Source organism: Chiloscyllium plagiosum, unplaced genomic scaffold, assembly GCF_037043375.1.
Source record: "Chiloscyllium plagiosum isolate Xiang-an unplaced genomic scaffold, Cpla_swu_hap1 HiC_scaffold_9, whole genome shotgun sequence".
Lineage (NCBI taxonomy): Eukaryota > Metazoa > Chordata > Chondrichthyes > Orectolobiformes > Hemiscylliidae > Chiloscyllium > Chiloscyllium plagiosum.
Genome location: NW_028270147.1, coordinates 26,860,003 through 26,875,207, shown reverse-complemented (window position 1 = coordinate 26,875,207; position 15,205 = coordinate 26,860,003). Strand labels below are relative to the sequence as shown.

Here is a 15,205-nt window from a genome sequence, read left to right as displayed (position 1 = left end):
AACAGAGTTGAGGAGAAACATCTTCACCCAGAGAGGGGTGGGTGTATGGAATGCTCTGCCCTAGAAGGCAGTGGAGGCCAAGTCATTGGATACTTTCAAGAAAGAGATGGATTGAGCTCTTAAAGATAGTGGAATCAAGGATTATGGGGATAAGGCAGGAACAGGAAACTGATTGTGGATGATCAGCCATGATTATAATGAATGGTGGTGTTGGCTGAAAGGGCCGAATGGCCTATTCCTGCACCTATTGTCTCTCATCCTTCTTCGCTCCAATGAGAAAAGCCCTAACTCCCTCAAGCTTTCTTCATAAGCCCTGCCCTCCAGTCCAGGCAGCATCCTAATAAAAGTCCTCTGCACCTTCTCCAAAGCTTCCACATCTTTCCTATAATAAGGCAACCAGAACTGAACACAATATTCCAAGTGTGGTCTAACCAGGTTTTATAGAACTGCAGCATAATCTCGCAGCTTTAAATTCCCCTGCTAACGAAAGCCAAGTCCTGCCGGAGTATGGGAGTAATGACACAACCTTGCTTGACCTGGTCTAGATGTTGAATGTACCAGATTCAGGTCTCCTAGTCAAAATGATCACGGTCATATCATCTTGAAACAAGTGCAGGATTGCTGTGCAAGTGCTATGGTGGAGTCCTGGCTGAGTTCCTGAGGAACTCTGAGGATGTAACTATATTATTGTATGTGGAGTTTTGAGAAGAACATGGGTTGTGTGGACAACAAAATGTTAGTCTTTAACTTCTATGGCTAGGATTAAAAAAGTCTCTCTGGTCACAATTGGGTGTGTGTGAAATTGATTTTACTTATTCTTAATCCAGTCATAACAGTCTTGGTCAAAACTACATACTTTGATGCCATCACTCTCTATCACTAGGAAATCTGGTGTCTGCTTTGTAAAATGGAAAATTATCACATTATTTCAATGTAAGATGTTCTCTTGTGATTAGAATTGAGGGCCAGAGTGTAAGGACAGTGTATAAATTGAGCTTCATCCTTCAGGTGCTATAGCTGATATAAGATATTGTAACTATGTTCAAGATGGAGATAGATCATGCTATGTTAACTGTCGTGGTATTTTCCTTTTATCTATGGCAGGGAAATGCATTCTCCTCCATTGCCTGCTTCCTATGTCTGATGAAATCCCTCCAGAGACATGGTACGGCTATAAACCTTTCAAAGGAACATTGGTGCAGAAGGTTGTTGAGAACAATGCAAAGATCTACACAGACATAAGTTCAGATTCAGCAAGTTATGAGGATTCGTTGATTGTGCTCCAAAGATCTGGAGATCCAGGAAACTTTGTCACAATCCTGCACTTGCTTCAAGATGGTATGATCGTGATCATCTCGACTGGGAGATCCGAATCTGGCATATTCAAAATCTAGACTACGTCAAGCAAGATTGTGTCATTACTCCCATACTATTTATATTCTACTCAAAAGTATCTACTTATCTCTAAGGTAAACTGCCCTCTGGTGCAAATATTAAATACTGTCTAGATGAAAACCTTTTTTAACATTTCATTTGCCTCTGTGTCAAAACGAAATGGACTAGTATAGACATGTGTGATCCACAGTTTGCAGAGAATTGCTGGGTTGTTGCCTATTCTACCCTAGAACTGCTGGCTTCTTTCAATCTTTTCAATTCTGCATAGAAGGGATTCAACATGTCCTCGAATGTTGCCAAAACACAACTCATATCAATCCACATCTGGCCAGCCAGATATTCTACCCAACATATATGTTGTCGACCAGACTCTGAAATATGTTGAGCACTTCCCATAGCTTGGAAGCCTGTCAAAAGGCCACCATTGAGGATATAATCCAGAACTGGATTGCTACACTAGTTCAACCTTCTACAAACCATGGAAGTGAGTGTTTGAAAACAAAGTCAACAACAGCATGTCAACAAAAGCCCCAGTGCAAAGATTAAATGTTGTCACCACACTCCTCTACTGCCATGAGACCTGGACTGTGTATTAGCAACACATAACAACACAAAGGAAATTATGTCAGCAATACTGCTGACACAGCCTCCAATTTCATTGGATGGCAATGCAAAAATCCTTCTTGAAGCCAGGTGTATTAGCATTCGTTAAAATCCTGCGCACTCAACTTTGACGGACTGGGCATTGTGTCCAGTTAACCTAAAACACTTCTGTCAATCAATCCTGTTCTCTCAACTCTCAAATGGCCCATGTTTCAGGGTGGACAAGGAAAGCACTTCAAAGAAATTCTGATGCTCTCCTTGAACTGTAATGGTTGTCTCAATGACAAAATATATGGACTATTGATCTTTGAATTCCATCACCCAATTTATTGCCTGAGACTTTCATGGATTAAAATGGCTTTAAAACAAGGCTGACTTATAAATGACCACAGGGATCAGCTAATTCACCCAGATTGGCTATATTTCATGAAACTGACATGGATTTGACTCAACAGCAATGAAACTGGTCAGCAAGACCCTGTGGGAGGCCTGGAAAGGTCCTCAGCTTTTATTTGATTGACGCTATTATGACAACTTTCACATATTGGAGATGATACATTGCCTGTAATCTCTAAGCTTGAAAAAAAATGTAAACTTCACCAAATAGAATATACAACCAGCACATACCTCAAATAAAACCAAGAACTGTGGCGGTTTCTGGATATCTGAAACAACAACACAAATTGTTGGAGAAACTCAGCAGGTCTGGCAGCATTTATGGGGAAAAATCAGAGTTAATCTTTTGAGTCTGGTGACTCTTCATCAGAAATGGAACTCAAAATGTTAACTTTGCTTTCTCCCCACAGATACTGCTAGACCTGCTGGCCACCTATCTTAAGCTTTCTGCTAGATCAAAAGCTACTAAAGATACAGAACAGAACACAGACTAAGATGTTCTGAAGAAGGGTCACAGAATGCAAAACGTTAACTCTGATTTCTCTCCATAGATGCTGGCAGACCTGCTGAGTTTTACCAGCAATTTCTGTTTTTGTTCCAAAGTTCCTCTCTCTCTAAAACAATCTAGCCCAGACTCCAGGATAGGCTTATCAGGAAGTTGAGAATTTTAAGATAAATGCAAGTTTTGCTTCTGCTGACTGCACTGAAGAAACCAGTGAATCCACCTCAGCCTCAGGTTCAAGGCTTCAAAGACAATCAATAAACCATTTCTTATATCTTCAACACTAACCCTTTTTTAAACTTTGTACATATACACATGAGAAGTGTCTGCACTAAGGCCATATTCATGATGTCGCATCTTTACTATTTTCGTTGGGGTGAACATAAAAAAAATTGCTCTTTCTTCTACTCAGGAAAATCTTGTAATTGGCTCCCAGATAAGGTTAAGTGTAGATTAATTAGACAAAGGTGTAGCCTCACATTAAAAAAAAACTTAAACATTTGTTCTAACCTACAGAGGCAGTTAATCTCATCGCACCTGGATGTAATATAACATTGATCTTAATTAGATTAGATTACATTACAGTGTGGAAACAGGCCCTTCGGCCCAACAAGTCCATACCGACCCGCCGAAGCGCAACCCACCCATACATTTACCCCTTACCTAACACTACGGGCAATCTAGCATGGCCAATTCACCTGACCTGCACATCTTTGGACTGTGGGAGGAAACCGGAGCACCCGGAGGAAACCCACGCAGACACGGGAAGAACGTGCAAATTCCACACAGTTAGTCGCCTGAGGCGGGTATTGAACCCGGATCTCCAGTGCTGTGAGGCAGCAGTGCTAACCACTGTGCCACCGTGCCGCCCACTGCCACCGTGCCGCCCACCATTAATGAATGGGAACAGCTTGCTAACAATCATTCAGAAGGGTTACAATTGTCTATCCAGCTGTATCGTCCTTTGAATCCCAAGCATTTTAATGGGAGCACAGCAGTGACTGAGAAGAGATAAGGAAGCAAACCTTGCACTCTGAAACCAGCGTCTCACGACTCAGTACCCAAAAGTATGTGGGCCAAGAATCCCATCATAGGAAGACCCATATCTGAACCTTGTGTAGCTATCATCCTCAAATTTAAAGTTAACAACCTGATGCAAGTGTGTTTGAGATTGGTATTAGGTTGTGAAATGAAAGCAGGCTTGGACGGCCGAAGAGCATGTTCCTGTGCTGTTTGTTCTTTGTTCCGCATCTCAGCAAGTTAACTTGCTCAACCAGTATAAACTGACTGTCTGCCGACCTAGACTAATTCCAGCAGTAGCTCCAAAAATTCATCAACTGATAATGAAATACATCAGATTCAATTACTAATCAAAGAAGGTATTTCCACAGTGGCCAATTTTTTTCAAAATTGAATCAAAAGCTAGTCAAAAGTGGGTCACAATGACCTTTTTGCACTGCTGAAGCTACCATACTGACATTCAATAGCTGACCTCCACAAGACAAACAAAAAATTTTTATAAATTCATGCCTGGATCGACAAATGTTCCAGTCATGCCAGAGAACTATACTCAAATGAGGAAGTGTGGCAAACGCGCTCTCCACGGTAGAAATGATGCACTAACAAATCCTGTGCACAATCTAATGCTGTTACACAATATCCCCTCACCGCAACACCCATCTGCCCAAACCTGGCCACAATGCAGGTTGGGAAGTTGCACTGATGGTAGCCATTTGACTGACAGTAAGGTTTGAAGTACATTAGGGGAGGGGGCATTGGGCAAATACAGTCACAAGCTTGACCACTGACTTTTGCCATTGTCAGGATTTGTGCCATTGCTGAGGGTCAGGACATTTATCATGGACTATGCCCTTGACTGTCTCCCCTTGTGGGGGGAGCCATAGACTGTACAAGGGAATTGGGGAAGGAGGAGGCTGATAGGGCAATGGGGGTACCAGTAAACTGCAAAAAGGTTGGAGGACAAAGAAGAAGATTCGTGGGATTTGAATGGAAGAGAGTTGCATCAGCTTTTGGGGGAGGGGGAGAGAGTGGAAGGGGGTGGAGAAGTTGAAAAAATTAGCAGAGGCAAGCCTGTAAGAAAGGTGGCACTGAGTAAGCAGCTGCAAGAAAGTTGCAGGGAGGAAGGATTGAAAGGAAATAAAACAGACTTAAACCTATCAATAAAAAATCTCAATTAACTAGGAGCCAGAAAACCTTGCAATCAATTAGGTACCGAATGTCTTGCAGATGAAAGTGAAATCTCTAGTTTAAAGCTGCTTAGTATCAGGAGTTACTATATGGGGAAATAATGTAGCATTTACTATTGCAATGAATACCATGTCAATTGCTAAAATCAGAGAGATAGTAAAAAAGGTAGTAACTACAATATTCCAGCCCTTGTGTACATGAGGTTGAAATCCATTAAGGTATTTTTAGGGTGGTAGCATTTTGTGAGAAATGTAATTCAGATATTCTCAAAAAAAATTTGTGCACTGTTGGATGATGGAGGGTGGTGAGTCTTCATTTCCCTCTGACTAAGTTCACAGCAGAAATGTGAGCAGCCTTTCCACCAGAGGCCAGTCAATTAACTGACAAGGGGCTCATTCTACCAGCACTGGATTTAGCCAGCAACAATTGTGAATTATTTTGGCAGTCTATCAGGCATACTTGTGTGGGGAGACCTGAGATCTGATTTGGGTGAGATTGGTTGGGAGGGGTTCAGGGAAACGTAGTAAATAAGAGCAGGCGGAGGCCAATCAGTCCTTCAAACATGCCCTGCCATTCAATATCATGGTCAATCATCCAACTTAGTACCTTGTTCCCACTATCTCCTCATACCTTTTGAACTCTACGGCCCAAAGAACTATATCTAATTCCCTTCTTGACTGTTTTCTGAATTCCACAGGCTCACCACAAACTCTCACACTCTCTGTGCTCGATAGAGGTGCCCAACAGTAGGAAGAGAGATGTCTGAATTAAGAAATCCTTCTGCCTTTCAAAATGAATCCCATTGCATCAAGTCTGTCTCTAGCGAATTTGCCCCACTCACCTGTTTCCTAACGTTCTACAGACAATCCATGGTGTAGGGTGCATTGAATTATTGGCAGTGGCCACCACTCCCAGTGCTGCTGCTGGTACTGAGATGCTGGTAATAAATTTGTTGATCTCTGAGGTTGGCAGCTCTCAGAACATTTGTTCTGCTCCAGAATTTAATTCCGGCAGCAGATAGATAAGTACCTGATTGGGACTTAAATTCCATTGAATCTCCCAATAGTGGCCATTTGGGTGACACTAGTTTTCTAATGTTCTAACATTAACAGTGCTTTCTCTCCAGATGATGCCAGAACTGTAGAGTTTTTGGTTTTCCAGTCATGGGATTGGTTCCCTACCATGACCCTTGTTATCACCATTAAATTCCATCTCCTCTGATCTACAATAATCAACAGCGAATACAGAATTAAAGGCAATGGGTAAAGCAGAAGTTTGGCTTTTTCTGATAAGGATGGTGACAATTAGACAGTGATATTGTGAAAGATAAGTGTCTTACGTGTTCTTGAATCCATTAACTTGCTCTATCTCTCTCAGGTGTATTAAACTGTGGCAGAATGTTGAAAAAAGCCTCGAAAGAAAGCATGGATAAATCACATTCTGCTACAAGCTATTTAACATTATTTTAAATCAGAACTAACCCTTAAAATATTCATGTGCAACATCTTAGTGTCATGTGCAATGGATTTCTAAGTCAAGCCAGCAGAATAACACAAAATTATGCATGGTGTAAAAGATGTTCACTGATTTGTTTCACACTTGAATATGAGGGTGAGGAGCACAGGACTTTAAAATCAATCACATAATCAAGTGTCATAATTCAGGTGGAAGGTGAATCTCATAGTATTAAAGTACATTAAACAAAATACGCACCATGGCTGCAGGTCCAGCAAATGCCAAGCTAAGCAACATGAGGAAGGGGATGATTTCCTGAGTTGGTTCAATATACGGCATGCTGAGTGTCCTGTCATGGCAGTTAAAGCCTGAACGAACTGGCTTGAAGACATCCGTGAGCTCCAGGAAGTAAAGGCTGACAATTGACGAGGCCAGTATAGGTAACTGAGGAGGGAAAATGAAAAAAGAATGTGAGCTAGATCACAACTTATCTACACTCGCCACTAAAATAATCATTATTCCAGAAATTAATCTAAAGCTGATTAAATTATGTAAACAAAATTATTCACACAATCCATGTCACAAACAATATTTAAAGGTTTAGTTAATTCTTACTGTTATGGAAAGGATCAGGAAAAAAGGAGAATATATATGTATATCATGCAAATACTTGCATTTTTATACTTTTAACTACATGCCAGTTTAAAGACTATTTGGAGAACTTATATGTTATATAGTAATTAAACTACAGTATACTGAGGAATAGTAATGAGAATGGGAGTACTGTATTGGTTACATGGTACGTGTGAAATAAGTTGCATTAAAATATAATCAAGTGAATGTGATTATATGACTGTTATGATAGAAACGTTTAGAATTGTTTTATTCATTCACAACATGTGAATGCACTGGTAAGGCTAACATTTATTGCCAATCCATAATTCCCACTGGGGAAGTAGTGTGAGCCATTTTGTTGGAATTGGTGAAGTCCTTTGTTGTAGGGGTTCAGGAGATTTGTTCAGCCATTTTAGTGGGTGGTTAAGAATCAGCCATATTTGGGGGGTCTAGAGTCATATTTATGCCCTGATGAAGGGCTTTTGCGTGAAATCAACTAGGAGAAAGTGAGGACTGCAGTGCTGGAGATCAGAGCTGAAAAATGTGTTGCTGGAAAAGCGCAGCAGGTCAGGCAGCATCCAAGGAGCAGAAGAATCGACGTTTCGGGCATAAGCCCCTCTTTTGCCTGAAATGTCAATTTTCCTGCTCCTCGGATGTTGCCCGAACTGCTGTGCTTTTCCAGGACCACTCTAACCTTGACTCATATTTATGTCAATCCAGACACTACAACTGCTTGTTTAGATATATTTAAAAATAATAATTAGGCAATATTTTGGTCATTTTGAGTCTTTTCTGGACCTGCAATGGTTTATTGAAAGATTTAAATTCAAACACTTTGATTTCTGAAGAAGATGTTCTGCCGGTATAATTGCTTCATTATTGAATTAATTTCAACTGAGCAGATAAGCTCACTCTAACCTGGTCATTTTAACTTCTCCCAGGAGAGAAAGAATGAATTCATGTTAATGATGTCTGAGGTATAAGCAATAGCAAATCCTTTAAAAGGAAAAGTTGTGAAAGATATTGATCCGTTTTCTTTCACAGCAGAGAATATCAATCACTCAATGAAAAAATACTGATGTTTTCTCACAGCTTTCCAGTAATGCTCCTATCAGACCTCCACCCACTTCAAAGCTCAGAGAACACACAGGCAACAAATGTTGTTACAATATCCCAACATTAACAATCTGTTATTTTGGGGTTAATTGGTCAGCTTGTAATGACTCAAATGTTCAATAAACAAGTGATTCTCCTGCTAGCTGATACAAAATTAGAGTAATTGCCACTCTAAAACTTTGAGAGAACAAAAGCAGTTATATTTTCTTGAACATGACTGGAAAGATGGTATTTATGATAGATGTGCATAATAGGGACAGCATGGTATCTCATTGTGGCTCAGAGTGGCAGCACTCTGGCACATAGTGGTGGCACAGTGAATCAGAGGGGCGGCACAGTGGCTCAGGGCAGCATGGTGGCTGAGTGGTTAGCAGTGCTGCCTCACAGCGCCAGGGACCCGGGTTTGATTCCACTTTTGGACGCCTATCTGTGTGGAGTTTGTATGTTCTCCCTGTGTGAGTGTGGGTGTCCTCAAGTGCCGCGATTTCCTCCCAAAGTCCAAAGATGTGCAGGTTAGATGGATTGGCCATGCTAAATTGCCCCATAGTGTACAGAAATGTACAGGCCAGGTGGATTAGCCATGGAAAATGCAGGGTTACAGGGACAGGGTTGAGGGGTGAATCTGGGTGGGATATTCTTCAGATGATTGGTGCAGATTCAATGGGCCGAATGGCCTGCTTCCAAACTGTAGGGATTCTGTGATGTATTCTGTGATGAAGAAAGGGATGGGAAGCACCATGTGATTAATATCCATTTTCCACCCTATCCCAACAGCTCTTATTGATTCAGTCAAGAAATTGAGTCAACTTTGTTCCTCATGTCATCAATGACCCTGCAGCTGTCATTAAAATTGATGTTGTTTACTTTGATGATCAAGCTATCGCCTACAGATGGTGAAAATAAAATTGGGGACAGCAGCCAGTAAAATAGTGTATTAACTGAGAAAATCAAGTCAATAAATCTGTCCAGAAAGATTGACAATGGTGCTGGCTACCCATGCTTAATCTAAAGATGAAAGCCATCTTCAATTACAGATTTGCAGTTCCTATATTGGGGAATTGTATTTGGTTGCACAAATCCAAACAGGTGATTGATCTAGTTTGAAATATTAGAGTACTTCTAGTAGACAATAATGCTTTTGGTGACATAAGTGATATTTGTGACAAGTAAAGCTTATATCCAACGAACCACAGAAAGTTTCCAACACAGAAGCAAGTCAATCAGTCTGTCAAGTCCCCACCAGCTCTCTCGCAAATGCAACTCAGCTCGTGCTACTTCTCCCACTGCAATTTTTTTGGAAAAGCTCAAATGCTTAAACAATTCTTCTTTGAACGCCACAGCAGGATCTGTTTCCATCAGACATCATTCGTAAAAGCTTTTCCACCAGCATGGTTAAACAGACTGCTTTACAGTTGCTGCATTTATCCTTCAAACTTTTTTGAATAAGGAAGTGAGATTTGCAATTGGAGTCACAGAATCATAGAGTTGTACTGACTCTTCAGTCCAAATCATCTATGCCGACCAGACGTCCTAAATTAATCCAGTCCCATTTGCCAGCACTTGGCCCATATCCCCCTTTATCCATCTAGATGCCTTTTAAATGCTGTAATTGTACCAGCCTCCACCACCTCCTCTGGCAGCTCATTCCATGCATGCACCATCCTCTGTGTGACAAAGTTGCCACTCCAGTCCCTTTTAAGTCTTTTCCCTCCCAATTTAAACCTATGCCCTCTAGTCTTGGACTCTCCTACACTGAGGGAAAGATTCTCCAATCCCCTGACATGATGCCCATATCAAAGGACATTTAGAAGGTTTTGTTCACCATTAAATTCCTCAGTGTGATCAAATTGACTAAATGTGGAGACATGTGGCTCTCTACTATAATCTCCGAAAAATATATTAATGTTTTACACTTGCACCCAGTACAGTTCAAAACAATGCGTTTTGTGGATTTTCATGCGTGAAGGACATGATCGTGGCAACCATACCTCCACACCTTTTGTAATTGCTAGCAGACTGAAGGGATCACAAAATCACAAAATTGTTACAGCGCAGAAGAGGCCATTAGGCCCATTGTGCCTGCACCGGCTGTTCAAATGAGCTCTTCGAATGAGAGATCAACAGTTAAGAGTGTTCATCTCTGCCAGTGAAACCCTCTCCTGAAATATTGCACTGAAGTCTTTGTCTTTGTGTAGTAATTTTCAACAAGCATTCTACATTCTGGTTGGTGAGTCATTCATTTGAGCTCAAGTCTCCAGGGAAAACCAATGTCGCACACTGTATGATGCATTGGTCAAGTAAGATCTGGCCCAATATGTTTCAGATGACACCAGCAGCAACAACATTCGCCTCTCCAACACTGAAGCATAAGACATAGGAGCAGAGAAATAGGAGGAGGAAATTCAACCCATCAAGCCTGCCATGCCACTCTAGATCATAACCAACCATCACTTCAACACCAGTTTCTTGCACTCTCTCATATGCCTTAACATCATTCGTCTCCAGAAAAAAGCATTCTATCTGATGATTGGGGTATACTACCAGCCTGGTAATTGGCTTAGATATGTCCTTTTTGTGGACAAGTTTCCACATTGACAGATAGATGCCAGTATGATAGCTGTACTAAAATTGTTCAGGGACATGGTTTGTTCTGGAGCACAAGTCAAACACAGGGCCTATAGGCTTTTCCGTATCCAATGCCTTCAGTTATTGCTTGATATCCTGAGGAATGAATTGAATTTGCTGAAGATTAACATCTGTGATTGCTGACACTTCTGGCTGAAGAACACAGTGAATGCTTTCATTGTTGGACTATTGAACTACACTCATTGAAGATGGGAAACTTTTTGGAGCCTCTTTCTCCATTTAGTTTTTAATTGTCCACCACCATTCACCACTGTATGTGTCAGACTGCAGGGCTTACACTGATCCATTGTTTCACTTGACTATTTCATGCTAATTTTATGGGTTGGCATGCATGCTATACTGTGACATAGCTTCTCCAAGTTGACACTTCATTATTAGGTATGCCTGCTGCTCCTTTTGGCATGCTTCCTGCACTCTTCATTGAATCTGGTTTGATCTTCTACTGTGATGGTTTTGGAGTGGGAAATTGAAGACCCGTGAAGTTAGAAATTACAGATGATACAATTCTTGCTGCTGATGGCCTACACAGCCTCATGGATTTCCAGCTATAAGGTGCTATATCATTTAGATCTATCCATTTAGCTTGGTAGTAGTGCCACACCACATGCTGGAGGGTATCCTCAATGTGAAAGCGGGACTTAATTTTATCATGGGCAACAGTCACACCTACCAATACTGTATGGACAGATAGACTGTTGAGGATGAGATCAAGAAGGTTTTTCTTCAACATGGATCATAGAAATATAGAATATAGGAGGAGTAGGCTGTTTGGTGCTTCTGACCTGGTCTATATGATTATGGTTGATTATCTAATTCTATCCTCTGTTACTACTTTCTCCCCATACCCATTAGGCCTAAGAGCTATATGTACATCTTGCTTGAAAGTTTTCAATATTTGGACCTTAACAGTTTCCTGTGGCAGAGAATGCCACAGGATCCACATTCTCTGTGTGAAGAAATTTCTCCTCATCTCTATCCTAAAAGGGCTACCCCTTATCCTTAGACTGGATTCACCAGTCAATGTGAATTTTCTTCCTGCAACTACCCTGTAAAATACGATTAGATTTTTAAAGGTGCCCATGAAGTCCCCCTTATTCTTCTAAATTCCATATAATGAATATAGTCCTAAGTGAATCAGTCTCTCCATATATGTCAGTCCCAACCATCCCAAGAATCAGCTTTGTAAATGCTTTTTGTACTCTCTCAATAGCCAGTACATTCTTCGACAGATAAGGAGAATAAAATTGAATGCAATACTCCAGGTGCAGGTTTACCAGTGCCCTGTACAGTCGCAACGTGACATCCCTGCTATGTACTCAAACCTCTCTCTATGAAGGCTAACATACCATTTGCCTTCTTCAGCTCTTGCTGCACCTGCCTGCTTACTTTAAGTGTATGATGTATAAGGACACTGAGGTCTCATTGCACCCCTCCCTTTACCAATGTATCCCCATTCAGATAATAATCTGCTTTCCTGTTTTTGATACCTGTGTGGATAACCTCACTTACCCACATTATACTGTATCTGCCATGTATATCCCCATGTAGTTAACTTGTCAAAGTTGTGCAGACGCTTCTCTGCATCCTCCTCACATGGTACCCTCCCACTCAAATTTGTGTCATCTACAAATTTAGAGACAACACACAGTTTCTACATTCAAATCATTAATATATAGTGTGAATAGCTGGGGTCTAAGCACGAATCCCCGTGGTACCCATTTAGTCACTGTCTGCCACATGGAAAAAGACCCCCTTTATTTTATTTGTTTCCTGTCTGCCAACCTGTCCTCAATCCATTTCAGTACACGACCACAAATCCCATGCGCTTTAATTTTACATGTTAATCTCTTCTGTGTCAAAATCCTTTTGAAAATCCAAGTAAATCACATCTACTAGTTTCCCATTATCTACTTTATCATTACATCTTCAAAATCTTACAGCAGGTTTGTCAAGCACAAAATCCACACTGAATCTGTCCAAACCTGTCACTATCTGTTAAGTGCTCTATTATAACTTCCTTAATAATGGACACAAGCATTTCTTTTTCACTAGCAATACCTAGCTAATTGGTCTATAATTCACTGTCTGTTCTCCATCTCCCTTTTCAAATAATAGGGTTATATTAGCTGATTTTCGATCCATAGGAATATTCCAGATACTCTAGAATTGTGGAAGATGATCACTAACATATCTGCTATTTCTAGGGCTAATTCCTTTAGTAATCTGGGAAGACGTTTATCAGACCCTGGGCATATATCTGTCTTTGTCCCCAAAACCATTTTCCTACTGATTCAGTTCCTGCTTTCCATCAGACCCTGAGGTCCCCTATTTTTTAGGATGTCATTTATGTCTTCCCTTGTGATTTTTTATGCATTTAATTGGTTTGGTCATCTTTTTGTTCTCCATTATAAATTTCTTGTTTCTGACTGTAGGTGACCTATATATGTCTTCACTAATCTTGTTGGCTCCTTCACCACTGGCTGCAGGATTTATGTTCTTTGTAGCTGATTGCTATAAGTATTTATATACTGAGCACAGAATAATCAACAATAACAATGTTATAATATAACAGTGAGTGAAAGATTGCCATCGTAAGGTTGCACTGATACAATGACCTAAAATAGAAATAAAAGACAGGATTTTCTACCCTGCTTCATACATGTCTTTTGGCTGTGCTGCTAAAAACAACCAATCTCCTGGGTGAAGCTCATTTTAGCAGGAGCCATGTGGGAGTCCCACATTTGATAAGGAGGTCATTTCAGAGTTAGCTGGAGGAAAAGGCTAAAGCAGACTATAGGCACTACTGATGCACCTTAAAAAGAAACATCTAGGTTTGGCCATAATGAACATTTTAAAATAAAACTCTACTAACTACCTGGATTTAATTTTGATAACCTTGGTTCCCTTAGTAACAGTGAATGCCAGGAAGACACTGCTGTTCTGAGAATGCACCATTCTGTTGAGCTTAACATGAGAGGTCGCATGGTTACAAAACACATTCTTCTGCATTAAGACAGAAAATACTGGTAAAACTCAGTAATGTGCCAGCATCTGTGAAGAGATTCTCCAGCATTTTCTCTTTATAGTTCAGATTTCCAGAATCCACAATATTTTACTTTTATGATCATCTGCATATTACTGCATAATAAATTGCTTTCTTTCTTGTAATATAGTGGAAAATTAATTTCATTAATGATGATGCTACTGTGACATTGAGACTGATCGAGACTCAGGACCAGAAGAAAAATACTTTATTATTATTAATCATGAATAATAATGGGGAACCAGGAAATGGCAGGGTCATTAAGTTAATCCTTTGAAATAGCTTTCACAGTAGAAGACACTAATTCTGTCTGGATTTATAATTGGTTGGCTGACAGAAGGCAGAGAGTGGTTGTAGATGGAAAGTATTCTGTCTGGAGGGCAGTGTTGAGTGGTGTCCCGCGGGGCTCTGTTCTTGGGCTTCTGCTCTTTGTAGTTTTTACAAATGACTTGGATGAGGAGGTTGAGGGGTGGGTTAGTAAATTTGCAGATGACACAAAGGTTGGAGGTGCCATTGATAATATCAAGGGTTCTTGCAGGCTGCAGCACATCATAGACAGGATGCAGAGCTGGGCTGAGAAATGGCAGATGGAGTTCAAACTGGATAAATGCGAAGTGATTCGTTTTGGAAGGTCGAACTCGAATGCTGAATATAGGATTAAAGACAGGATTCTTGGCAGTGTGGAGGAACAGAGGTGTTGCCTTATGTAGAGAGGTTGACTAAGTTCGGACTTTTCTGTCTGGAGAGAAGGAGGAAGAGAGGTGACCTGATCGAGGATAACAAGGTAATGAGATGCATAAATAGAGTCAACAGCCAGAGACTTTTCCCCAGGCAGGATTGACTGGCATGAAGGGTCATTATTTTAAGATATTAGGAGAAAGGTATCGAGGGGATGTCAGAGGTAGGTTCCTTATGCAGAGAATTGTGAATGCATGGAATGCGTTGCCAGCAGTGGTGGTGGAAGCAGAGTCATTTAAGTGACTGCTGGAAATGCACATGAGCAGCAGTGAATTGAGGGGTGAATTTATTTTAAATTAGGATTAATTCTTGACACAACATTGTGTGCCGTAGGGCCTGTTCTATGCTGTATGTTTCTATGTTCTATCTTCTATCTTCTATCTTTCAGCATGATCTGGACAGGATGAGTGAGTGGGCAAATTAATGGCAGAAGCAGGCTAATGAGAATAAATGTGAGGTTATTCACTTTGGAAGCAAAAACAAGGGCA

General features: G+C 40.7%; 1 protein-coding gene and 1 long non-coding RNA gene across 4 annotated transcripts in view; one reads left to right on the top strand and one right to left on the bottom strand.

Annotated features, from left to right (window-relative positions):
* The window catches only part of LOC122554219 (uncharacterized), a 103,814-nt gene extending 100,434 nt beyond the window's left edge, over window positions 1–3,380 (top strand). For both annotated transcript variants that reach the window (XR_015758122.1, XR_015758121.1), the window contains 2 exons: window positions 1,105–2,701; window positions 2,805–3,380. This is a non-coding gene — a long non-coding RNA (uncharacterized LOC122554219). The remainder of the gene's footprint in view (window positions 1–1,104; window positions 2,702–2,804) is intronic.
* plppr4a (phospholipid phosphatase related 4a) overlaps window positions 1–15,205 on the bottom strand; it is a 94,214-nt gene that overhangs the window by 57,148 nt on the left and 21,861 nt on the right. For both annotated transcript variants that reach the window (XM_087990491.1, XM_087990490.1), the window contains exon 2: window positions 6,818–7,003. In XM_087990491.1, the coding sequence (XP_087846617.1) occupies window positions 6,818–7,003 (186 nt within the window). The remainder of the gene's footprint in view (window positions 1–6,817; window positions 7,004–15,205) is intronic.